At 40.9% G+C, this 27,619-nt stretch overlaps 1 protein-coding gene across 4 annotated transcripts in view; it reads right to left on the reverse strand.

Annotated features, from left to right (window-relative positions):
* The window catches only part of Tulp4 (TUB like protein 4), a 200,339-nt gene that overhangs the window by 56,221 nt on the left and 116,499 nt on the right, over positions 1–27,619 (reverse strand). For all 4 annotated transcript variants that reach the window (XM_048805898.1, XM_048805899.1, XM_015498640.2 and 1 more), the window contains one exon: positions 3,640–3,768. In XM_048805898.1, coding sequence (XP_048661855.1) covers positions 3,640–3,768 — 129 coding nt within the window. The remainder of the gene's footprint in view (positions 1–3,639; positions 3,769–27,619) is intronic.

Raw genomic sequence — 27,619 nt, forward strand, 5'->3', positions numbered from 1 at the left:
TGTTGCAAATGACAGAATTTCCATCCTTTTTCGGTTGTTGTATTCAGTGTGTGTGCGTGCGTGTGTGTGTGTGTGTGTGTGTGTGTGAATCCTTACCCATATAATTACTCATTTTTAATTTTTGAGGAACTTCCAAACCCTTTCATAATGGCTGCACTAATTTACATTCCACCAGCAGTGGGAATTTACACCTCCCTCCCCTAGTGCTTACTGTCTGTCTTTTTAATCACAGCCATTCTAACTTGAGGTGGCAGCTCACTGTTTTTCTAATGATTAGTGATGTTGAGCATTTTTTTTCCATATACCTACTGGCCATTTGTAGCTTTTATTTTGAGATGTCTCTACTTAGGTCTATTGTCCAGTTTTTAATTGAATTATCTGGGAATTTTCTTTTGAGTTATTTGAGTTCCTTATTATAACTCATATATTAATCCACTGCCAGATTTACAGTTTGCAAATATTTTCTTCCATTCTGCAGAGTATATTATATTGATTGTTTCTTTTGTTGTGCAGAAGCTTTTCACTTTGATATAGTTATACTTGTTTATTTTTGGTTTCCTGCACTTTGGGGATCTTATTTAAAAAACAAAACAAAACAAAACAAAAAACACTGGCAATCTCTCATAAAGTGATGCAGGATGTTCACATGAATTAACTGGGTTTATTAGGCAGCATGGAGCAACAAGAATATATCACACCTAGAAAAACAAAATAGTGAAAAACAAAAATAATGTGAAGTCAAATACTGAATGCTGGAGAGAAAATTGAAGAAACTTTCCTTCTTCTGGTTGCTTTTCAATTGCACAGGGTTACAATGCCTTTACTTTACTAAAGATAGCACTCAGACGAGGAATAACTGAAGCCGAGCAGCAACCCAACCAATAGTTGCCTGAGGCAGCTTCTCAAGAGACTATCTCAGTGCATGTGCCTGGCACAACCGTCTTCAATGACTGATACGGTACAATAATGTGCGCACTGTTGCAGACCCTTTTTGAAATACAGGACTTATAATCAATGCCTGAAAAAGAAATTGTTAAGGCCATCATTTAGCTTCAGCCAAGTGTTTGCTTACTCCATGACAGTGAGAGACACTCTCTGTATCGAGGATCACCTGTTATTTCTTCTAAAAGAAGAAAAGTGGCACTCTTCTCTAAGCTGGCTTCCAGAACTCTCATCCTCCAACCTGCAGAACTATTCCTTTCGCCAGACGCTTTTCCAAGCATGCAGAGCCACCAGTGCCCCCACCAGTGATCCACTGGAACCCATGTGCGGTGTCTTTTTTATTCAGAAAAGATCTGACTCAGAGCAAATAAAAGCAACCAGTCCTTCCCAAAAAATGCCAGTGTTTAGTGGTGAAAACTGCTCAATGTTTTGAAGAAACAAAGTTTCAAACAGCAAAATTTCATGAAATCGGAATCAGGTCACAAGATATGGTGATGACTCCAGAGGAACCTGGCAGCAAAGGCATCTGTAAGGTTCTGGATGCTTCCAGCTGCTCACAGCTCACCGGCCTCCAGAGCTGAACTCATCCCACCTTTCCTGTTTCTGACATGGCTGTCTGCTCCACACTCTCCATGGAAAGAAACAGAGAGGGACATGACAGGTGGCGGGGATGACGCAGCTGCCATGTGGAGACGATGGGATCCCCAACCAAGAGAAGCTACCGCCAGGAAAAAACCACGTGGCGGTGGCGCTGCTTGGCTGGTGGGGTGGGTTTCTCAAACAGTAATAAAGTCTGAGCATTTGGGGATACGCGGTGACATATGCATTTCTGCCAAGAGAAAAGTGCGCTTGCTGGGAACAAGCCATGCAGTGAAGTGCCCTGGACTCACACCAAGGCCTGAGTCCTCGCATCGCCACCCACGAGCCCCTGTGGGCAAGCTACTAAACCTGCCTGATCTGGACTTTTCTATTAACTGAGAATAAGAACATTTTCAGAATAAGGTTCCTATGGAGATGAAGGGAAATAACACGTTAAAAAGCCAAGCACTTGGTTGGCATGTGACCTAGTCTCCTTTTCCCTTTCTCCCCTAAGGAATGACTTTTGTCATCCTAAATCTGAAGGCCTTAGAAAAGCGTCCTCTACTTTGGTTAGAGACTCTGTGGGCAACCGCAGAGAACTGTCCACTTCACAGGAATCCATGACCAGCTGCCAACTCCAGGCCTGCAGCTGTTCATGGAGATGACGCCTGGCTACTGTCTCAGGGCAGATGAGTTCTATGCTAGGGGGCTGTGAGGAAGCAGTACTGACAATCAGTGCAAGCACTGCCTTAGTGTGCAGGGAAGCCGCCATACACTGTGCTTTTCACATAGAGTCTTATTTAGTCCTCAGAGATCCTCTGCTCTGTCACAGGTGAGGAAACTGAGGCACAGAGATGTTAAATACTTCCCACTCAGAGGTCAACAGTGGGATTTCCTGCCTCTGCTGACTCCAAAGCTAATGCTCTTGACAAATACAACACGCACCCTCAGAGTGACTTGAGTGCCTCTGGGTCAGGAGATTTCCCACATTTGTACCTCTCCTTCAGGAAGGCTGGTTAGTAGTCACAGGGCTGGTGCTACCTCTTCTCTTGTCACTCCAAGAAGGCAGGTGGGAAGCTGATAAGGCTTTATTAGAGTCAGTCAATATTGTTACGTTTACCCTTACTAACAAAGAACTCACACAAGAAGAATGTTGTCTTCAGGCAAAAGGAAGTTTGTCTTCTGTGATGGCATCTTATGATCCTTAGCCTGCTAATTCTCACTGACAATAAATCTTCCTTTCTTGCAATTTTATGCCACCTGACTGGGCTATATCTTTCAGATGGAAGCTCATAGCTTATTTAAGCAACAGGCAGGAGAGGGAATCCTGTCCCTTAGAAATGTAGAGCAAGGCTCACGAGAACTCATTCTGGGAGAGTTAAAACAGTACAGGAAGCCCCATGTCAACAAACATCCCCAGAGGAGCCAGGCTCTCCAATCACTGTGCTGTCAATCTCCGCGACATGTGTCCTCAAACACAGGAGAAGGGCCCAGCAGCCACCCACCAGGTACTCAGGGACAGCATGGCTCAGTGGGGCATCCCTGGAGCAGCTGTCTTCCTCAGAGTGGAGACAAACTGTACCAGAAAGGAAGGGTGGAAGATGACAACAGGTGGCCACACTAACTGAAACCCCACAGAGGAGTGTCACAAACTCATGGCTTAGGGAGTGGGTTGTGCGAAACAGTCTTGTGGAGATGGCAGCACAGGGAAAACACCTTCTAAAGGGAGGAAAAGAAACGTGCCAGGCGCACTTCCGAGGACCCGAAGTTAATGCATAGTCACAGCCCTGAGCAACGGGGAAGGCCCGCGGCGGCTGAAGAGCAGCAGCGCACTCAAGGGGCAGAGGGCACAGCTCTGCTTCTGTTCACTCAAGGGACAAGGGACAGAGGGCGCAGCTCTGCTTCTGTTCACTCAAGGGACAAGGGACAGAGGGCACAGCTCTGCTTCTGTTCACTCAAGGGACAAGGGACAGAGGGCACAGCTCTGCTTCTGTTATTTCTCCTCCGCCTGCTCAAGGAGGAGCTGGGCGCTGCGCAGTGTTGTCCCCTCTGCGCTACAGCCCTGGCCAGGGGTCACTGGGCGTCATCCTCCTGGGAGGAGGCCTGCCGCCCACTCACCTGAGCCCCGCGGTCGTTGACCAGTTCCACAGACCACCTGCCTTCGTACTGAATCCACACGAATATTCCCCCGTCTGCGTCGCACGTGGCCAGCTTCTGGTACGGCTCATTCCACCTCACCAGCACAACCTAGGAGACCACCAAGAAGACAGTTACCACTGGAGAAACCCGCCAGGGCCACGGTGATGAGGCCTTGAAACTCCAGAACTAAATAGTGCAGGGTCACAGGAAAAGGCTGGGGGACAACATGGGTGGAGCCACACAGGGCAGTCTCATGTGGCTCCAGACACACTTGACACATATCCTGGTAAACAGCAGTCACCTGGACAAACGTCCAAACGCTGCCCGCACTTGCCCACCACTGTGAACACAGGCCCCACCGGCACCCTGCACCTGTCTCTCCCAGGTGTGCAAGGGTCCCTCACCTGCTGGTCCTGTACTGTGGGAAATGATTTTTACAAGATTCATTGTTTTTGAATCAAGTGTTATTTATTTAGTACAGAAAAAAGAAAGGGTAAGTCTTAATTTAGCTTTATTTTCCACCAGAAGTGAAATTTTCTGGCACCTTTTTCAAGGAACTATCTTATATCTGAAGAATTTGGCATGAACATGGCCAATTCAGAAAAAGTACGGCTGAAAAATCTAATTTGTTTTAGGATTTATCACAAAGGAAATATGAAAGCCAAGTGTGTGGTATATGCCTGTAATCCCAGTGGCTCAGGAGGCTGAGATAGGAGGATGGCAAGTCTGAGTCCAGCCTGAGCAACTTAGTAAGATTTTGTCTCAAAATAAAAAGGGATGGGATGGGGCTGGGGATGTGGCTCAAGCAGTAGTGCACTGGCCTGGCATGCGCGGGGCGCTGGGTTCGATCCTTAGCACCACATACAAGTAAAATAAAGATGTTGTGTCCACCAAAAACTAAAAAGTAAATATTAAAAATTTCTCTCTCTCTCTCTCTTAAAAAAAAAGGGGGGGGGGATGAGATGTAGCTCAGTGGTAGGGTGCTCCTAAATCCAATCCCCAGAGTATAAAACAAAAACAAACAAACCAAGTTAGAAGTTTCAAATTTCATGAGTGTAAGAACTAAATTCTTAAATTTAGAAAATTCTGAGTCTAGACAAATCACTTTCATCTTTCTCAAGTGTAGCTTTCTTATCAAGTATCTCCTTCTTATCTAAAAAGGTAGAAAGTCTGTCAGTGGTTTATGACACTAAGTAAATGCCTGAAGGGTCTGAGATCAGCCCACAGAAGGACCAGTAAAAATCTATAAGGGAGCGGGGTGCCTGGACTGGTCCTGTGGACCATTGCTGGGAGCCATTAGCCAAGTGGGTATGACAATTTCCTTGCCAGCGTACCCCATGTTGCTGACATTTTGCAGTGACATTGAATGTAGGTGACCTTGCTCAAGGACCAGGGCGGATTAGGGTGTTCCCGGTTTAAGATAATCGGGTTTAGGGCATTCCCAGTTTAGGTTCCAGGTTTAAGGTTTAAGATTATTCCTGCTGGGAATAGGGCGTATCCTGCTGCCTGAGTTCCAGCTTAGAGGTAAGTGAAATTTCTCACCCTTGAGGAAGAGAAAAAAAATGGGTGAACATTTCAAAAAACAATGTGTTATTGTTTTGATTTATTTTGTTTTTATTTCAAGTTGCCTGTTCCTAGAACTTTCTCAGGCAAACCTGGGAAAATGGTTGACTCAAGGTTTGAAGTTATTCGCCTCCGAGCAAGAGAAATTGTTAGAGGAAGGAGGCACCCCAGTGAGACCAAGAACAATTAGGGCATATGTTGATACAATACAAAAATGTAGCCCATGGCTTTTTAAAGACGAGTTATTAAGTATATCAATGGGACCATCATGGTATCCTGTAGAAGGATTTTTCTTCAACAAGAAAGAGATGGCTAGTTCTGTTTACTATATTTGTCTAAGATCTTGGTTTTTACAGACATCTGATTAATTTACAAAGCTAAAGTGTTAAAATATCAACCACTAAATATAAAATCAAGTACTCTTTACTTATTAAGTTCCATAAGGTAATATATTTAAACATTATGTGTGTTTTCATAAATTGGTAAATGGAAAAATGTTTAATATTGCTTTGTGTCTGTGTCTTTGCTAAAACAAGGTTACTAAGTGTTAAGATTCTATCATGTGTAATTTATATACAAAGAGTAGAAAAATTTTCAGTTGGGTTTCAATTATAGTATTATAGTATCATAAAAAACATGAAAGTCTTTCATCTTATTAAAGTGGAGTAATTTGTCTAAATCAGAAATTTTATAAGAGTTGTTTCAAAATGTGAATTTATAAAAAGGGTTAACGGTTAAAAAAGAGAGAAAAAGATTCAAGATGTGGAAATATATTTTAATATAAAAGGTTAAAGGAAAAAGAAATGTTTCTAGATGAGATAATCTCTGTGTGGTAAAGTAAAAAGTTGTAAAATGCCATTTAAAAAGATTTTGAGGAAACTAGACTTACTTTAAAAGCTTGAGAAAGGAAGAAAGAAGAAAAAGATATTTGTACATGGCAGATTGAGACAAAGCTTCTCAATGGAGTTAAAAAAAAAAAAAGCCTTTGGTTGAAGGGCAGCCATGTAAACTAACATTAAAGCGATTTAAACAGAATCTAAGCCTCGTTTAAAAGAGTGAAGTTGTAGGTGGTGAAAAAGTACATTTAAAAGTACAGTATAGATGATAATTAAAAGGCTTTAAAAGGTTAAATTGAAGGTGGTCGAGATACCTTCATGGCGGAAAAAAGATTGCTTTATTGCATCATTCGAAGCCTAGTTAATCTTAAAGGCATTACTTAAAAAATGGGAAGATAATAGGATAAAAGATATTTAGATAAAGAAGATTAAAAATTTAAAGTGAAAAACTTTAAAGACAGAAGTATAGAAAGTTAAAAAGAAAAAAGATAAAGAAGATGTAGAAAGATAGAAAAAATGTAGGAAGACAAGAATTTTAAACCCACAAAATAGGAAAAAAAAAAAAAGAGGAAAAAAGGCAACTAAGGGTAAATATACAAACCTTAGGAAAAAAACTAGAAGATAGAAATAAGATAGAAAATGGTTGAAAATGTCAAGTAAAGGTATTTCAGATAGAAAATGCAAGAAGCTAAGACAACTATTAGATACAGACATATACTTATTAAAGCAAAAAGAGGGAATTGGAAAGGGGTATATATCCCCCAAAGATAAACTTAAAATAACCCTTTTTACTCTAAACTTTTTAAATTTGGATTCATCAGGACTTAGTGCTGCGGAAAGGCATATGTATCCAAAAAATGTACATAAGCCTAAAGTACTTTGGAAAGATATTCTAACAGGACAATGGAAAGGTCCTGACCCAGTGATTGTCTGGAGTCGGGGGTCTGTTTGTGTTTTTCCACAGGGAGAACAGCAGCCCATTTGGATTCCAGAGAGATTAACTAAAACAATTTCTACAGATCGAAAAGAAGATGATTTGACTCAAATCCATAACAGCTGATATCCAGAACTCCAGCTTGGCCATTCTTACATCTGCGACAGTGATTAACCAGGATGCTTTTTTCAATAGCTATTTTATTATTGCATTTTTCCACATCATAAGGTTCTATTTTTATTTTTTGAGCTCATACAAACCTAGGTTAATGTTTTTCTGATCAGTTTTATTTTTTGACTGTGGAGTTTTTAAACATTGCAATGGAGATTTCACCTAGGTAAAGCTACAAGGCCTTTACTATTTTCTTATGTGTTGTACGTTTGTGTACACTCTTGTGTTTTGTGTTGTATGTCTGTATGTGCGTATGTCCATATTTCTTATATGAGGAGCGCTCATGAAAAAATGGATCCGAATTATTATTATTTTTTTTTATTCACGTGATTTAAATGGTTTAATTTAAATTAGGTAAACAGCTGTTAAGGATTGTTTTTAAAGGAGGTTAACAGATCTGTTTGTTTACTTTCACCTTTCCTTTTCATTATATTTAATAATTCTTTTCAGGATAATGTCTTTTTAGCATCATTGCCAGAATTCCTATCTTCATCCCAGTGCCGGTGAAGACAAAGATAAAACCAGACTACAGCTTCTATGATAGCTATCACAGTAAACTGTATAAACTGATGCATCAATGAATATAACTCAACAAGTAATGCTCAATCAAGGAGTCAACTTACTTTGGGAGGAAACGGATTTTGGGAGGAAATGGACATATTGATAGATTCCTCCGCTTTGAACTGATTGCAGAACTTGCCTGGACTATGTAACTATCGTTTGGTGCAGCGAATTGTGGTAATGCTGGCATATCTTTGCTGATGGTGTCACCAGTGATGCAATTTTTCCCACGGAGCCGTCAATTGGCTTGGTGTTGTGGCATTTCTGTATTCTCCTCCCTTCTGCTAGTGATGGTCTAAAATTTGGGGGCCAATGGCTGTATGCTGGACCGGTAGTCAGTGACGGGTATGATCCAATTGCAGTGGTATCAACCTAAGACAGGAGGCTGACGCCTAAAGGTCAGTTTTCCGATGACGGGTAAGAACCATATGTTGAATTGGACAACCTACCAGGCATGGTCCTTAAGCCACGCTGCTTATTGTTTAATTAATCAGAAGGGGGGATATGCTGGGAGCCATTAGCCAAGTGGGTATGACAATTTCCTTGCCAGCGTACCCCATGTTGCTGACATTTTGCAGTGACATTGAATGTAGGTGACCTTGCTCAAGGACCAGGGCGGATTAGGGTGTTCCCGGTTTAAGATAATCGGGTTTAGGGCGTTCCCAGTTTAGGTTCCAGGTTTAAGGTTTAAGATTATTCCTGCTGGGAATAGGGCGTATCCTGCTGCCTGAGTTCCCCTTGAGTTCTCACGGGATTCAGACAGTATTTTTTGGGAGATAGAAGCCCAGTGGAGGTGGATTTGGGCAGAGAACGTGGATTTCCCCAGAACGTGATTGTAGACGGCTGGTGTGAGTTCGGGAATAAAGAGTCGCTGTTTGAATCTACAAGCTGTGTGGTGGCTCGTGATTGTGTGCCCAGCCAGACTGCGGCATTTGTGCCCAGCCAGACTGCGGCAGACCATGTGCCACAAAACCAATACCTTAAGTTCACTGTGGTGAAGTGCTCCTGAGGCTGACTCCAGCTAGCCTATCCTGATGACCTAATGAATTGGTTCAGTCAGATATCAGCATGAATTTATAATTCTCATGCTGCTAGGCATGGTGGCACAAACCTATAATTCCATTGACTTGGGAGGCTAAGACAGGAGGATCACAAGCTGGAAGCTAGCCTCAGCAACTTAGTGAGTCCCTGTTTCAAAATTTTAAAAATAAAAAGGGATGGGGATTGTGGCTTAGAAATTAAATGCCCCAGGTTCAATACCTGATGCCCCCCCACACATTTTTTAAAAATTATAACTCTCATGCTATGTGGCTAATATTGAATTGGAGGATAAAAACCATCTCCGTTGCCCTCAGCGAGTTAAAGGAGGCCAGAATATCTACATACATGGGTAACACATCAACAAGGGAGGACTATCATGGGTCAGCAAGGGCACTATTATTTGTCAACATGTGAGCCCTGTCTACTCCCAATATTCTGTGCCTAATAAACTCCTTGTAACTATTGTAAACATGTGACACATGCATAAAGGGTTTCCAATTTCTAATTTGGATTCTAAAATACAAAATGAGCCCATGAACTGATGTCAAGGACTTTTACAATGCCTCCTGTCCCACTCACACCCATCTGTCCAAAGCACACTTCCTGCTTTCAGACCAGTGCACAAACCCATGACTCTTCAAAATTATACAACCTACACATCTGATTTTAGGTCTTTCAACATGCTTCCAGGGCACCAGAGCTAGGAGAGGACCCTAAGAATGGTCTGATTTAGTTCCCCTTGAGCTAGCCTTGGTCTGTCATACTTGATGGTATCAACATTTATAAGATGCACAACAAAATCCTCAAAACTTCCAAGAGGAAAATAGTACTATAGCTTTTTAAAAACCCTGCAATAATCAAAGGAAGCGTGAGGTTGTGATCCTTGGAGACCTGTCGATGACTCATCACGCTAGTCAACTTGCAAGGATGAGACATCTAGAACTCTCCAGGAAGCTGCACCTGGTTGCATCCCTGGGTAGACAGCCCCTTCCTTGCTCTGGCCCAGCTCTACAGATACAGTGCTGACACGATCCAGTAACATCAGCTTGTGGATAGATCTGCTGTTGAGGAAAGGGTCAGGTGGGCCTGTCTTCAAATACTGACACAGCAATTTTGAGCATATTTTGCCAAACAATAACATAGAATTAGAAGTTTGATCCATGTTAAATCATATCTTTGAACTATAAAAACTATTTCAAGTAGGTATTAAAAAGTATTTCAAGTAGATAATTTTAAATTCCCAAAGGCTTTTAACAACAGCAAATACTGACTGTCTGCCTAACATGAGCCAGACACTGTTAGGGGCTAAAAAGAGAGACTAGGACATCTCTGGCCCTGTTGGAGCTCAGTTTACTACACAGACATAATATAGTGCTATGTGAGCCATTAAGGAGCTGGGAACATACCCAGGAGCAGGTATCAATACGCGGAGAGAGGAACAATAAATTAAGATTCCCTTATTTAAGGGAATCCACAAATATGCACGTAGCTACAATCTGGTCTCAACAGACAGATATTAATCACTGATGTCTACATCATTACACACTTCAGAATGGTGATCACAAAATAGAATCTGACAAACAAGAACACAATATTCATAACTGATCAGTTTTTAAGTTATATCTTTAGGTTAACAGAGTGAACATTTGTCTGCTATGAGATTCTCTGCAAAAAGTGCCTCTAGACAAAGTGTCATATTTCAGAAGACAGAGGTTAGACACAATGTATCTTAGCCTTTTTGCATTTATTATTCACTACCAGTTCAGCTGCACAGTTAACGTCAACAGCAAAGCCCTTCTTCATGAAAACGGCCTGCACAGTCACAGCATTACATAAACATAGAAGAAGAGAGGAAAAAATATTTTAAAATTATTTCTAACATTAAAGATTTCTTGGTCTTATGACAACACTATTGCTGTTGCTGGGTAAATGAAATGTTCACAGATGCAATTTCACCTTTTGGTAGTTTTTAATCAGTTGAGATGCAGCAGTAAATGGAAATGTGGTCCCACCCCACACACTCCTCTGAGTTCTAATGCATATAGCTGGGTAGGTAGTTAACTCCCCTGCCAACTAGGGACAAAGTCTTTCCCATGATTCTTCATTTAAAAATGGGGTGAAATTGCAAATGTTTCCTTGGACTAGTATTCATTCTCATTTCCTCCCCTGTCTGCAGTTCACAGCTGCCGCCTTATCTCCCAGCATCTTATTTCCTGTTCTCTAAACCTTTCCAGCCTACTTGGCAATGATAAGACTAAAGTGCTAAGAAATCACCAGCCAGGGGACCAGTTGGGTACTTAGTCATCCAGATTGTGTGGCAGGGTACTGTGAGTCTGCCAGGTACCCTAAGGCACAGCTTTTCTTCCCCTGGGACTCTCTTAGTCTGGGCACCAAAGAAATTCCATGTTGAGGGTGCTAGCTCAGGGGTGCTCTTCTATTAAAAAGATACAGGATGAGCTATGTTCTGACCTCTGACTTTGATTATTCAAAAAATACAAGCTTAGGGCTGGGATCGTGGCTCAGTAGAAGAGTGCTCACCTAGCATACATGAGGCACTGGGTTTGATCCTCACACCACATAGAAATAAAATAAAAATATTGCGTCCAACTACAACTAAAAGATATTAAGAAGAATACAAACTTGTTATCTTCTCCAATATCAGATATGCTTCAATTTTATAGTTTATTAAGAGGTATTAAGGTAGAGAATCTACAAGAAAAAGAAGGCAGGACTGCTGAAAGTCCACTTGGCCTATAATCTAAGGCCCTAGACAAGTCACCTCACTTCCCATACCCAGAACTACATTTAGGAGAGCAAAACAACTGTCACTTAGCTCACACCAAGGGCATTTGTCTTCTTTACCCATTGAAAATATAGAATTCACAGAGTTGTGTGACCATCACAGTACATTTTAGAACATATTCACTATCGTTGCAAAAGCCCCATACTCTAGCCATCGCCACTCAATCCCACACTTCCCCTAGCCCCAGGCAATCACTAATTTCCTTATGTTCTATGGATTTGCTTATTCAATACATTTTACATAAATGGAATCACATGATATGTGTGGTCTTTTCTAACTGGCTTCCTTCCCCTGCTATAAAGTTTCAAAGTTCATTCACGTTGTAGCGTGTATCAGTACTTCGTTTACAAGTCCAAACACTGTTCTCCACTGTAGGGCTATACCCTACACTCATCAGCTGATGAACATTTGGGTCATTCACGTAAAAAGGACTGAGAAGCTAATTTTGCTAAAAACACTGATTCTTCACTTGGTCCTACAAATGTTAAAAAAAAAAAAAAGTGGCATCTTTGCCTCCATTTTGCCTTTGTCTCTTCTGTTTTGAACTGATCTCCTGGGATTCTAAGAACCACGATCTGATAGATAAACATCTTCTAACAAGTTAAAACTATCCCCAGGCAACAGAAACTTTCTCATCACCCATGACCAGGTAATGATCCACCAGACCACAATCTGACCAAGCCTGCTAGAATTCGTACGCCTCCTGCACACATCTGTATGATTTGAGAGCTCATGTGAGTATCCCCACAGACGGGGCTGGAATCACTGGTGTCCTTGTTTCCCCAGTACAGCTATACTAATTAAAGTTCTTCTCCTGCTTTTAGCCATTACTTTTCCATTTGATTTTGGGGTCAGGTGGCTGGACTTGATTGTTGGGGCATATCTCTGACCTAGGACTCCAGCAAAAAGGCCACAGTTCGGTATTATGAATAAAGCTGTTATGAACATTTGCATGCAAGTTTTTTATATGAACATATATTTTCATTTTTCTTTATTGGGTCAAATGATAATTCTATGTTTAACTTTTTGAGGAACTGCCAGACTGTTTTCCAAAGTAGTTGTACAGATTTACATCCTGACCTACTATGAATGATGATTCCAATTTTTCCACATTCTCTCAAATAATGGCTATTACCTGTCTTTTTAAATTATAGTCACCCTAGAAGATGTGAAGTAGTGTGATTTACATTTCTCAGTTGATTAATGATGTTGGGAATCCTTTTAGGTGCTTGTTGGTTGTTTAGATTTTTATTTATTTATTTTTTTGGCGAAACATTTATTCAGATTATTTGCCCATTTTAAATTGGGTTGTCTATTTTATTGAATCATAGACATTTCTATTACATCTGAGAAAAAGCTCTAGATTTTATTTCCAGGTAACCCAATGTTTTTCTCTCACTTAAATCCAGTCCTGATCCATTTGTTCATTTAATTCAATTTGTTAATAAGAATGCCACAAATGAAATCATCCAGAGACAATAAAAGAATTCAGAGACCAAGTGCCTCTAAAAGGGTTCTGAGCCTGAATATGTTTGGGGGAGGGGGTAACTTTCTAGTTTCAGCTTCTTTAAGACGCTTCCCAGGAAACTCACACCTACACATTCCTTCCTGATACTTCTAAATCTTGTTGGAAAACAATATATCTTATTAGATAGAGTTTGTATAACCAGGCAGGTGGGAATTAGGGAAAAAAGAATTCCACCAAGTCTCCTGAGATTAATGTTAAACTACCGTTCCTAGCCTTTCATCCACCATGTGCGAGCAAGAGTCCACCACTTCTGTAATACATAAAACTTGTTGAAATAACTGCATTCTAACTAGTCTTTAGGAAACCCAACAGTCCACACTTTCATCTCTTCACCATATATAGCCTTTGATTTGCCTCAAAATCTAGTGAAATAACACCTATCCTTTTCCACTCAATCTCAACTTATCTACTGAGTCAAAATTTACTTACAAAATGCTGAATCACACACACTAATAATTGAGGGTATAAAGTGCCTTCCATTTATGAATTATCATTTCCGCACCCAGAATCACTTCCTACTCTTTCTCAAAGAAACATCTCTGTGTATACAGTAGTTATCAGTAAACTGGAATTAAAATAAGACACTATTTACCAAGCAGTCTGTCTCACAAATGAAGACAAGTTAATGAGGTGAGACAACATGCCTAAGGTCACATAGCAGATTCCAGGCTGAGTTAAGGGCCAAGCCAGAGCCCTTGTCTTCTTTCTCGTCTTCCTGGGTACTCATCAACCACACTGTCCTGTGGCTGTCAATCACTCAGCCAATTATACTCCTGAAGCACCAAACAGGTGCTGCTAGGAAGGACATATGCAGAAAGAGTTGTCCCACTGCAAGAACCCCTGCAGAACGTCAGGACTGTTCTTTTTGTCTACCTTTACAATACAAAAATGTCCTGGAAAATAACTAATAACAGGTTTTAGTTCTGAGAAAAGAAAACAATCATGCTTAAAAATAACTAAATCGTCAGTGGTGGTGGATTATAAATTATTTTATTCAAACTTTTCTATATTTTCTGATTTTTCCTCCAATTAATATATTTTACTTTTATCTCCTCATACTTCTAAAAATAATTATCTTGTTTGCAGAAGCCTTATATATCTTTCAGCAATGAAAATTAATTTTCATGTTATTTTAATCACACTATTTTATTTTCACAAATTTCTTAGGAGGAGGACTTACTATTACTCTATCTCTTCATAAGAGTGGCCCAGAGAGAAGACACACATTTCTCCACAGATTTTTTTTTAATAATTGGGAAATATTTGTGACATGCTCAAAAGTTCAGAGAAAAAAGTCACTGTGAAGTATTCAGCATAAGACAATGTCATCAGTCCTATGGACACCCCTGTGTGCTCCTCTTAGACCTCAATCCTTCCTCCTCTGACAAAAAAAAAAAAAAAAAAAAAATTCCTGGGGCATTTCATGTTTTAAATTTACATAATTTTTATTATATATGTATGTATCCGCAGTATGTTTATTTTTCATAATTTTAAATATTGCAGAAATATTTAACAAACACCAAAGAATAACAATGGAGCTAATAAATCTTCCATGTTCCCACCAGCAATCCAGCTTAAAAATTATCAACTTTTCGAAAGCTGTTAAGCTTCTTGACAATAGGCTCTAACTCATTTGTCCTCACCAGGGCACAGTCCTTACCTCATTTATTCATTCTCTTACTAATGAACATTTAAGCTGCCTTCCTTTTCCTCCTGCTGTGACAAATATAAATATTTGGTGGTTGTCCCTTACTCAGAAGTGAGTAAAAACAGACCACAGCTGCTTTACTAACAATGCCATTCACAAACACTGTGCTACAGACTTCCTTGTGGAAAGTGTTAAGGATTTCTCTGTTGAGAGCTACAACCAAGTCAAGATGGTGCCTGGCATTTTGCCAGAAGGAGTGGCTGGGAGGTGACGCCAGCGAGCCATTGGGATGATGCTGATTAAGTTAAGCTGTGTATAATTATTGGGATGGTGACTGATTGCTGTAACTGGATGATGCTGGATTGGGGCAAGTTGTGTATCCAGTTGTGTATGAGGACCTCTGCTGTCCGGCAGTGGGGCGGCTCTTGCTGCCTCGGGTGCCCGCTACTTTTGAGTTCCCGCAGAGTTCCGGAGAGTTCCCGTGGGGTTCGGGCAATAAAGTAGTTCTTGTTTGAACCTACAAGTGGCTTGTGAGCTCCCGGTTATTTTGTGCCCAGCCAGACTGTGGCATTTCTCCAGGGCATATTCTTAGGATGGGGAACAACTGGATTAAAGGCATGTGCTAGGCTCTTCCAAGTCATTTCCTGAAGTTACTGGAAGTTTTTATTCCATCAACAGTTTTCATTCCATCTTGTAAGTTTGCCTTACATGCTAACTGTACTCAAAACTGCCAGGCTTTTTGTTTTTTTTTTTTTTTTAAGTGAAGCTAGCCAATCCCTAACAAACAAATGCCAAATGTCTTCTTTGATATAAGGAGAGTAACTAAGAACAGAGTAGGGTTGAAGAGCATGAGAAGAAGATTAACATTAAACAGGGATGAGAGGTGGGAGGGAAAGGGAGAGAGAAGGGAAATTGCATGGAAATGGAAGGAGACCCTCAGGGTTATACAAAAGTACATACAAGAGGAAGTGAGGGGAAAGGGAAAAATAATACAAGGGGGACAAATGAATGACAGTAGAGGGGGCAGAGAGGGAAGATGGGAGGGGAGGGGAGGGGAGGGGGGATAGTAGAGGATAGGAAAGGCAGCAGAACACAACAGACACTAGTATGGCGATATGTAAATCAATGGATGTGTAACTGATGTGATTCTGCAATCTGTATATGGGGTAAAAATGGGAGCTCATAACCCACTTGAATCAAAGGGTGAAATATGATATATCAAGAACTATGTAATGTTTTGAATAACCAACAATAAAAAATTAAAAAAAAATAAAGACACTTTTGCCAATCTAACAGGTAAAGAATTATTTCATATTTTACTTGTAATGTTTATTGACCACCACAAATCCTGGCCAGGCCCTATGCTCAACTATGTCCCCCTTTGTAATTTTCTCCAAGAAACTGAGTCTCAAGGATCCAACAGACCTACTGCCAGGCACTTGAAACATAGCCACACTCTTGAGAAGTGCCACAGGAACTGGATGCATTGGAAGGGGGTTAAATATGGGCGGAAAGATGTAAACGACTTAGGGTAAATGCTCACAATTACTGATGGTCTTCTCTGTGTTCTTTTTGCCAATTTGCTAAGGACTGAAAGTGTGTTTTGCAGAGCTGGGTGTCTGGAGAGGTCCTGAAATGGAGGCCACACAGAGGCTGCAAAGAGGTGGCTGGAGCTAAGAGCAGCTAACCTGGTACAGTTAAATGAAGGGCGGTGGGGCTGCTCCAACACAGAACTGAAGTCAAGCCTTGAAGCTGGTATAGGATTTTCTTCAAATGACACCTTTTCTGTGTTCCCAAAGCCTCTGCCTGCCCTTCACTAGTTGCCCACGTGTCTGCAGTAAAACTGTATGGCCAGACTTTCTGAGCAGAGGGTGTGGCCTTCTCTCTGATAGAATTACTGAAATAAGCAGAGTGTAAGAAATGCTGTCCAAATGGAAGAACAACATCCACAGTAGGAGAGGGGACAAGAATGGCCTTAACTACACGGAGGTGTGACTCTGGGAAAAGGATTAATGTCTGATGTTTTACTAAGGCACTGTGCTTGTTTCTTGACAAACCCTCTTTTCTCTGGTGTCTTCTGTCAGGTTCCCTAAAGGCAGGGACTGAGATGGGGATTCCTGTGCATTAAGTGGCTTCTTGGGGTTGTTCCTGTATGTGTTCAGGGAAGCAGGATGGGATGGGGAATAAAGGAGGGAAGGATATGTGTCAGTGGGGACCAGCTTGTTCAGCTTGATGTCATGGAGAGCTGTGGGGGGTGCACTGCCTCAGTCCCACCTAGTCAAGGGGCAGCCTCTTGTGCTCCCTAGGTTTAGTCACTGGCTGTTTGACAGGAACAGGGGTGAGGTGGGGTTGGGTGGATAGGAAGAGAGACCAGGTGGCAGCTGAGTCTTAGCAGCCAACAGGCACGGCAGCTGGGGATGGGTACCCACAGGTACACTGCCCTTGGCTTCTAATACTCATCTCTGCGTTTCCTTCCTAGGCCTTTGTCTTCCCACCTCCAATTGTTGAGAGCTCCAGGGCTGTGCTACTGTTTCTCTCCTTTCTACAGTGATTTCCTAGGGATCTGCTCCAGTCTCGTCTCTGAATCCAATGTCCATCCATCTAATAAAAATGGATGACTTAGTTCCACACTTGCATCTTCAATTCCTTTACTCCATTCCCCTCTGATGTCTACCCGGATGTCTGACACCTCAAACTTTTCACAGGTATTCCTGTTTGTTTCTTGGGGTGCATTTTTTCTCATGGCCACCCTTTCTCCATCCACATCAACAACCCCATCCTTGCTCAGAGTCCTAGGCAGCTCTTCCTCACTACAAAGCAGACTTCCTTTCCGGGACCCGTGGCCCATCAGCTGCAATGGGCCTGTCAAGGACAGAGACATGGCACTGCCCCCAAACTGGGGCAAGCCTTCACACAGTGCTAGTGCTCCCTGTGTGGTGGCCATCACTAAGAGATGAAAACTCAGCCACTGCATAAGAAATTACTCTTAGATTGATCTTTACCACCCAACTCTTGTCTTAACAATGGTTAAAACACGCAGTTCCCACAAGCTTTTAAAATATAAGCTTAACATTAAAACAAAAAGTAAAAAAATAAAAAAATAAATTCCTTGCCTAATTACAAACTGTGAGATACTCAAAAAGATTTGTGAATGTTTTTGAAGACATGGACTACTATATGAATTTTAGTTTTTGCTATTATTGTCAAAGGGTAAATTACTTTTTAAAACTTCCCAATAAACTTTAAATTTTAGAATTGTTTTAGACTTACAGAAAAATTGTGAAAACACTACAAAGGTCTCATATGCTGGCATCTAGCTTCCTCTATTATTAACATTTTACATTAGTAAAATTAGGATGGTGTATTTGTCACAATTAATGAACTACATGAATATATAATTATTGACTAATGTCCACCTGATTTCAGACTTCCGTAATTCTTGCCTAGTGTCATTTCTCTGTCACAGGATCTCAGGATACCAGGTGATATTAGTCATCATGTCTCTTTAGGTGCCTCTGTTTCTCAGTCTTTCCGTAATTTTGGAGACCTATTATGAAGTGGACTCAGGAAATATTATGTACAATGCCCTCAACTAGGATTTCTCTGATATTTTCCTCCCGATGGGTGGGGTCGATGGGTTTTGAAGAGACTGCAGAAGTGCCACTGCCATCACACCTTGTCAGTGGCACACACTCTCCACACAACTCATTACTCTGGTATTGTATGAGTCAGCTTTGTATTATTACAATGAAATATCAACACAGGCTACTACTGTTTCATTTAGTTCACAGCTTTGCAGCTTCGAAATCCAAGATCAGAGGCAATGAGAGAGGCTTGGCCTCTGGTGAGGACAGCAGATAGTGGCAGATCATGGTGGGACCAGGTATAGGAGCAAATGGTTCAATCTTGAACCACAGCAGAGGGAAAGAGAAACAGTGTGCCCCAATCCCCTTCAAGGGACTCTATCTGAGGAACTCTATCTAGGTTTCCTCCTTAAAGGTCAACAGCACCTTCCAATGTTGGTGCCACCTGGGGAACAAGTCTTTATGTGGACTTGTGAGGGGAACTCAACATCCAAATCATAGCAAATACTAGCTTTGACCACCTGGATGAGGTAGTGTTTGTTGGGCTTCATCACTGTAAAATTACTACCTTTCCTTTCCACGTGGAACTCTTTGGAAGGCAGCGGTGACACACAGCCTCCACTCAAGGAGATATGAATTATGCTTCACCTCCTTGAGGGTGGGGGATATGTGTGTGTGAGCGTGCGTATGCGTGTGTGTGTATGCTTTTCTGCACAGATCTACATATTCTCTCCCATTTATTTTATTAGTATAGAGTTATAAACTGTTTGATGGTTTCATTTGGATTATAATCCAATAAAACTTCACCAATTTTGTTGCTGAAATTGTTCTAGCTTTGACTACTGGAGTTCTTTTTGTGAACTATATCCCTTTGACATACTCCTCCTCATCACTGTGTGTAAGGTTTTTTTTTTTTTTTTGCACTATCTTATTTTCTCCCACTGCAAGATACTCCTCCTCCTCATGCTTATTTTCTGCTCCAGACCTTGAATTAGACATTTCTCCATGGACCCCTGGTTCCACTTACTGGGAAATGGTATTAGAAACCAAGGTCTGGACACTAGTTGTACTCACTGATACTGGCGAGCATGAGCACAAGCAGGTTTTGACACAAAATGTTAACATATTATAATATGAGCCTGGGCCATCTTGTTACACTAGAAGGAAGGTCCTTTAGAACAAATGTGAAGAGGCTCTAAGAATGGAACAATTTGAGAGGATGGAGCTGTAGCTCAGTGGAAGAGCGCTTGCCCTGCATGTATGAGGCACTGGGTTCAATTTTTAGCACCACATATAAATAAATAAAATAAAGCTCCACCAACAACTAAAAAGTATTAAAAAAAAATGGGGGACTGGGGTTGTGGCTCACCAGTAAAATGCTAGCCTAGCATGTGCGAGGCCCTGGGTTCGATCCTCAGCACCACATAAAAATAAATAAGTGAAATAAATATATTAAAAAAAAGAATGGAACAATTTGAGCATTCAAAAAGAACTCATGCAAGGCACTGAGAAAAGTATGCTAAAATTCAGAGTCCAGGATGATCCTAAAAAAATTAGACAAGCACTCTTAACCTTTGAAGAATGCTATAAAACAAACTTATTATTCTGAAAACTGATAAGGGAAAAAACCCAAATGCACATTTACCTGCCTTTTCTCGTAAACAGTACCCCTTAAAACAAATTAATCCTGAGTAAGGCAAAGTTTTTCTTTGTATAAATAGTCCAGTTATAAAGAAGGAATGATATAATTAGGATGTCACCATTTTGCAACTACTAATGATATAATGGCTCTTGGCAATGATCGTGTATGGCTGCTGAAATCATTATGTAGAAAAGTCAACAGAAATATAGTATGAATGGATTAAACAGACAAGTCCTTTACATATTTAGAATAGCTAAAATCTGCTTTTCACGAAGATTAGCACTTCTATGTTGATCATATACTCCTATAACATAAACAAAGGAAATATGGTACCTGATCCCCTAATGTAAATTTCATAAATACTAAGTCAGGTCCCCCAGTGCCTCTCTCAATTCCAAAAAAAAAAAAAAAAAAGGTTACTGGTTTTGGACTTTATCCCATTGGTAATTTTGAAAAGCCACTTAAGACTGCTATTCTTTTAAAAATATATACACTTTATGTAGACAGCAGATGATTATTATACATAACACATAGAGTATTAAGAGCATTCCTTTTGTGACTATTAGAGAAGAAGGGGACTGGAGAGGGGAGAGTAGTGCAGGTGGAAATGATTAAAGTATGCTTTCACATGATGAGTATGCCACAATGAAACCCATTATTATGTATAATTTAAATGCACTAATAAAAAGTACAATCAAAAGAGCATTCCTTTTAAGGCTTAGAGTTATATTTTAGTAGTCACTGAGTCATAAAATTTATTAGGGCCAATTAGTGCATATCAAAAAAGGATGGAAGAACATACCAGAATCACAAAAATATAATAGCTTTGCTTTTAAAAACTTTAAATAATATATTTTTTAGTGTAGATAGACACAATACCTTTATTTTATTTATTTATCTTTATGTGGTGCTGAGGATCGAGCCCAGGGTCTCAGTGGTAAGCAAGCGCTGTACCACTGAGCTATAACCTCAGTCCTTAAAAACTTTTTATTGGAATACAATACACAAAGTTTAGTTGATGTCTAGTCATTTCTTTAGAAATTAAAAATAATATTAAAGGAGGATGATGTGAGTTTTCTAAAAAAACAAACAAAACTCACAAGTAGTAACTCTGGCTTCCATATAGAACTATGTGAATCTTAAAAGACATAATTCACATACATACCCACAAAAAGCTCAGAACCGAAGTGTCACAAATACCAATTTCAATTTAAAAACTATATTCCTCTTACTCATATTATTTCTTCCCAACTTTAAAAAAACTAACCAACCTATAATTATGAAATGATTCCATTGCAGACCTTGGAATTGATTTCTCAGTAATATAGTCCTAGTTGGTGAGGTAGGTGGAGAGTGTGTTTAAAAAGGACTCACTGCTTGATCTTAAAAAGTAAAAGGAAAAAGGAGGAGAAAGGTATCACGTGCACTATGTTTACAGTGGTAAGGGCATTTCTGTCCTTGTGCTCTTCCTTTTTCTCACCTGTAAAGCTACTTCAGGTGGGCGGGCTGCTGGGATACAGTGCCCATCTCCCCACCTGTCTCCTCCCCAACTCAACTCTCAGTTCTAGCTTTACTCTGCCCACTGGGGTCTGAGAGGTGTGTGGTTGTTGGAGTCAGAGAATGAGAAGATCCTATCTTCACTTGGTAGTCAAACAAACGTGGCTGCAGATCAAAGGTGACTATAGTGTCTACGATCCATGTGAGGCCCACCCTCTGTTCAACCACGCCTGGACCAAAAAAGGGGTTTCCAGAATAGAAAGTGAGTCCCTGAAAACAAAGCAAACTCAACAACTTAAGTGCAAATAAAGATGTAAATAAGGCAAGCACCGCGAAGTACAGAGTAGGACTAGAGAGCTTCAAGCTGGAAAATAAGATATTCTGAATAAACGCCGATCCCCATTGGTATGGCTTGGATATTAGTGTTTCCTAAAAGCTCATGTGTGAGACAATGCAAGAAGGCTTAGAGGTGAAATGATTGGGTTATCAGAGTCTTAACCCAATCAGCGCTTTAATCTGGATAGAGATTAACTGGGTGGTAACTGAAGGCAGGTAGGGTATGGCTGGAGGAGATGGGTCCCTGGGGGCATGTCTTTGGGGTTTATATTTTGTACTTGTTGAACAGAATTCCCCTGCCCCCGCCCGCTTCTTGGTGTGATGAATATTGAGCCTGAGGAATGGAACTGGTTGTCTATGAACTGAGACTCTGAAACCACAGGCCCCCAAATAAACTTTTCTCTAAAATTGTTCTTCTCAGGTCTTTTGGCCCCAGTGGCAAAAAAGCTGACTAAAACACCCTATAAATAATTAGCAAAGGCCATTATTTCCAAAAGTCATTATTGTTTATTAGCAAACAAACTTTTCCCCCTTCATTGAGATTTGATTCTAATTTGTAACAGAGATCCCAACTCTAATAAAAAATCTTCCCACTGACCCACAAACACCTACATAGACTTGACTTAAGCCAACAAATCTGTTCTAAGACTACAAATCTGCAGCCAGTACATTATATAAGAACTAAAAGTGCTCTTGACCTTAACAATACTATGGCCTCAAAGTTAAACAAAAATCTGACTTTAACCATCTACCTATTGCTAAGCTTGCTAAAGGAAAATTTAAGTATCAAGTTTCTTATTTTTATTAAAATTTCATATTTTAAATACTGTAATAGTCTTATCTTAAAGCTTTTACATTTAGTCTACTATGTTAATTTCCAGGTTGTTCTTGTTCATTTCTCAGGGAAGTTAAGACAGATGGATTCTCAACATCTTGCTCTTTAAAATCTCTACAACTTGGCTGACCACATCTAGCAATAGGTCAAGAAACAACATCACTCTAACACACTATAGTCATTTTGGTCTGCATTTGTTTGACTACCAAGTGAAGACAGGATCTTCTCATTCTCTGACTCCAACTATCAACCCAGACAACCACACACCTCTCAGACCCCAGTGGGCAGAGTAAAGCTAGAACTGAGAGATGGTGTTAGGCTAATAACAAGACCTGGGTTCCAATCTGGCTTCTATTAGAGGATGGCTTTGTTTGGTGTGAAAAGTAACGTTCAGCTAGACAACCTCTAAGAAACTTATAGCTCAAATATTTTGATTTATAGGATTCTATTCAAATACTAAACAAATAAACATGCTCATTCTTAAGTCCAATATCCTGCCAAATCTAAAGATTTGCTACCCAAGAAGAAAATCTAGAAGCTGGATTATGACATAAAACACCTGGAAGGGGGTGAGGAGTGATAGAGATGGGGATAGCTCAGTGAATAATGGAGGATTTCAATTCAAAGTTTGAAACCAAATATACTAGTTTCTTCTAAAGCAATCTTTTAAAAAATGATGCCAAATAATATAAGTTCTTTAAGAGCTACCTGTAAATTGAGTTTCTATGCATCACAGCACATTGCCTTGTGGTGGTTAATTTTGTGTCAACCTAACTGGGCCCCTCTGTGTTTCAGAGGCAACACATTCCTCATTTAGACATGCTACTCCAGCCCATTTACTGAATGACAAAAAGAGCTGCAAGCTGTAGAGGGCCCCAGAACAAGAGAAAGCTCTGCACAGGCTGCTCTGCCACTTAGCCACATGATCCAGCAGATGCAGTGGTGCTTCGAGTGGCAATGGCAGAGGTGAATGCTGTTGGGACCTTTGGCAGGCCTCTATAGGTGAGCCATGGTGCATCCCCTCAGGATTTTGAAGCAAAGCCCTTGCCATCCTCCTCAGATAACTACTCTCCTTTGACAAACAGGTTATGGCCTGCTACAGGGCCTTAGAAGACAATGAATGCTTGACCACAGGCCACCAAGCTTCCTTGTGACGAGAGGTGCTGGTTATGACTTGGGTGTTAATTGACCCACCACTCCACAAAGTTGACTATGTACAGCAGCATCCATGTCAAATGCAAGTGACTGGGCCCAGAGAAGTGGCCCAGATGCCCATGGTCCCAACTCCTGTGACACTGCCTTCTTTCTTCCAGTCTGCACTTATGGCCTCATGGGAAGCTCCCTATGATCAGCTGACAAAAAAAAAAAAAGAGAAGACCGGGGCTTGATTTACCAAGGTTTTACACAACATGCAGGCCACAGCATCTGGAACATCCCTGAAGGACAGTGGTTAGGAAAATCCTCTCAGTGGACACAACTTCAAGTAGGACACCTAATGATTCACTTTGGATGGCAAGACGAATGATTTCTACCTGTTCATGGGCAGTGGCTAATGTTTGGCTGAATGGTCAGGGAAATGCAGGGAACATGATTTTTTAAATTGTTAACAAGGAAATCTGGGGAAAGGTAGGTGGATAGACCTCTCTGAATGAGCAAACAATGGTGAATATATTGAAGTCAAGTGAATGCTCATCAAAGGATAACCTCTGCAGAGGAAGATTTTAATAATCACATGGACAGATGATCCACTGTGAGGATAGCAGTCAGCCTCCTTCCCCAGCTGCCCCTGTCATTGCTCAATGGGCTCATGAATAATGTGGCCCTGGCAGCATGGATGAAAGTTACACATGAGCTCAGCAACATGGATTTCCACTCACCAAGGCTGACCAGATGAGTCAGCTCCCGACCACCACAGCCCTTTCTGCCCTAGACAAAGTCAAAACACACTCACCAAGCACTTACTAAATCCCTGGCCTAACACTAGACAAGCATCTCACAGGGAACACTGTCCCAGGTTTGGTTATAAACTATCACCTGATAATCAGGCAAGGCTATGGAAATTTCTACTAACTCTTGGCAGCAAAGTCAGGATCTTTTAACACCACTGGAGATCTTGCTAGGAAGAAACCTAAGTAAAGGATAAGCTGTATTGCAGTAGACACTCGTCAATATCTGGGAATGTAATGAATTAACCGTGGGAAAACTTTCAGCAAACTGCAGAAGGCCTGGGCAGGAGGTTAACACTTCTGTATGGACACTAGGGTAGTGGGATGGAGAAGAGCTTTAATTCTCCACTCCATGATGTAGATGTTGCCGTTCTTATTTTAAAAAATAGAAAACTGAGGCTGAAGGGTCACAGAGTCACTCATGGTAGTACCACTGATCAAACTAAGACCTAACTCCAAAGTTTAAATACTCCATAAACATGAATGAACTCTAGTGAAAAGAAACTTTCAGTTATAAAGGTAAATTAGATGACCAACTCCTAAATAGTGAGGTGATTAAGGCAAAAGGAAAAGCCCTGAACAAATGGATCCCCAAAGTGAAATAACTGTTAAGGGTAATTACAATCTCCTGAGGGGATTCTCTGATTATGGAGAAAAAAGAGCCACCAAGAAATGTAAATAGAGAAGCCTGCAGCTTGGGGAGGAGAAAGAAGGACAGGAAGCCAAATGGGGTATGAACAAGGGGTCACCCTGCATTCAGAGAACAGCTCCGGAGCTAGTGGAAGAGCCTGGGCTACTAGAGTTGGTCTAGCTCAGGAAGGGTATTGCAACCACAGGGAAGATTTTTCTTTTTCTCTTCTTCTTCTTCTTTTTTTTTTTTTTTTGTACATGGACATAATACCTTTACTTTATTTTTTTATTTTTATGTGATACTGAAAATCAAACCCAGGTCCTCACACATGCAAGGCAAGTGCTTTACCAATGAGCTACAAGAAGATTTTTAATGACTTAAAATTCTAGTTAATTGGACTGGGGATGTAGCTCAATGGTAGAGCACAGGTTCAGCATGCATAAGGCCCTGGGTTCATATCCCAGTATCATTTTTAAAAAAAGTCCTATTTGACCTTTAGCAGTCACTGGAAATTAATTCTCAAAATAATGGCAATACTCACATTTTGCTGACATGATAGCGATTTGAGAACAATGTCATAAATTATATATAAACTTGTTTTAGCAAAACAAAAACAAAAACAAACAACAACAAAAAAACAAAACCACAAACTATTGATTTGTTTACTATAAGATTTGGTGTTAGTAGTTGTTCTCCCTAAGCCAGGATTCTGGAAGGGATAATTTGCTTTCTAGTGATTTGATAGTCATCATTTGTTTTTTGATGCAGCTACAAATATCATCCAAAGACCTTACAAAATCAATTTCCATTTCAAAATGTATACTATATTTTTAAACATAAGTTTTGAAAGAAAGCTAATAATTTTATTTGTCCTTGCTAATAACCATATCTTTAAAAACCTGAAATACAACCAAATATGCAAAGGTTTTAAGTTACTGAGGATATTTGAGGATACTTCTAAAATGCTGAAGTCTCACTTTTTAATGAGAAAGTGAGTGAAAGTTCAGTTCATTTTAATACTATGATTTTCTGTACAGAATTATATACCATCTTCTTTTCTGTTTCCTCATAACTGTAAAAGAGTAACCACAGTCAACACTATCTGCCAAGTGAATAAACCAGTCTGTGACTCCATCCATGTCCTAACTTTTCCATTTCAACTTAATTCAAATAATGTCTGATGAGAAACACAGCTGGGCTGTAAAAAAAAAAAAAATCAGCCTTGGGGTAGGAAGTGAAACTCCTAAAAGCCACAGTAGAGTCACCACTTGGGAATACAGGTGAAGGTCACTGAGATAACAGGGAGGGCGGGCGGCCTGGGTGAGGGAAGAGGCAGGGCAGGGAATGCTGGGATACCAGGGCAGGAAAGCTTCCTAGGGGACACATGCACACCCACTCACCCTCTCAGCTAGGCTTTAGGTGTTTTTTAACTTCTGAAGCACAAAACAACTCAGAAGAATTTTACTTACTTTGTCCTCATAATATCCATGGGAACCTCCCTAACTTTTGTATAAATCAGAGAGTATTTTGCATACAAGAGAACACAAGGGCTGGGGATGTGGCTCAAGTGGTAGCACGCTCCCCTGGCATGTGCGAGGCACTGGGTTCGATCCTCAACACTACATAAAAATAAAAATAAAATAAAGATATTGTGTCCATCTAAAACTAAAAAATAAATATTTTTTAAAAAAAGAAAACACAATTTTTATCTAAGATCTATTACTTATTTGTAGAGCTGGCACTAAGATTCAGCTCCTAAAGATCAATCCAGAACACCGCACCACCTTTGACTAATTTCAGTCACACGGAGGTATAGACTGAGACACCTTATAAGACCTGAGGGTCACTCCAAATTATAAAGGCAGCATCTACATTTTAAAAATGAGGAACAAAAGAAGAAAGCGAGGAGGTGTGTCTTTGCCCACAGTGCAGAGTCAAGTGCAGCATAGGACCTGCTGGGAAGGGCAATCTGGGTCATCAAGAGCTAAGCCCAGGGAAAGCTGACGTCACCATCCCTGTTTTCGACTGACCGCAGCTCATTCAGCCATAGAACAGGTAATTTCAGGCTGCCATTCGCCTGCGGCTTGCAGACAGATTGCTAGGGTTCAATGCCTGGGTGCTTCTTAGAACCTGATCTTATCGGAGCGAACACCGAGCGCCGGGCGGCCGAGTTCCGGCTCCCGGAACCGCCCTAGCCCAGGGCTGCGGAGCCTGCGGAGGCTGCTTCTTGGACCCTGCTCCTATCAGAGCATACACCAAGCACTAAGCGGCCAAATTCCGGCTCCCGGAACTGAGCCCGCGGGGACTGCTTCTTGGAGCCTACCCTTATAGGAGCTTACACCGAGCACGGAGCAGCCGAGTTCCGGCTCCCGGAACTTCCCTGGCCCGGGGCTAGGAGCCCCC

The sequence above is a fragment of the Marmota marmota genome, unplaced genomic scaffold (genome assembly GCF_001458135.2).
Source record: "Marmota marmota marmota unplaced genomic scaffold, marMar, whole genome shotgun sequence".
NCBI classification, from domain to species: Eukaryota; Metazoa; Chordata; class Mammalia; order Rodentia; family Sciuridae; genus Marmota; species Marmota marmota.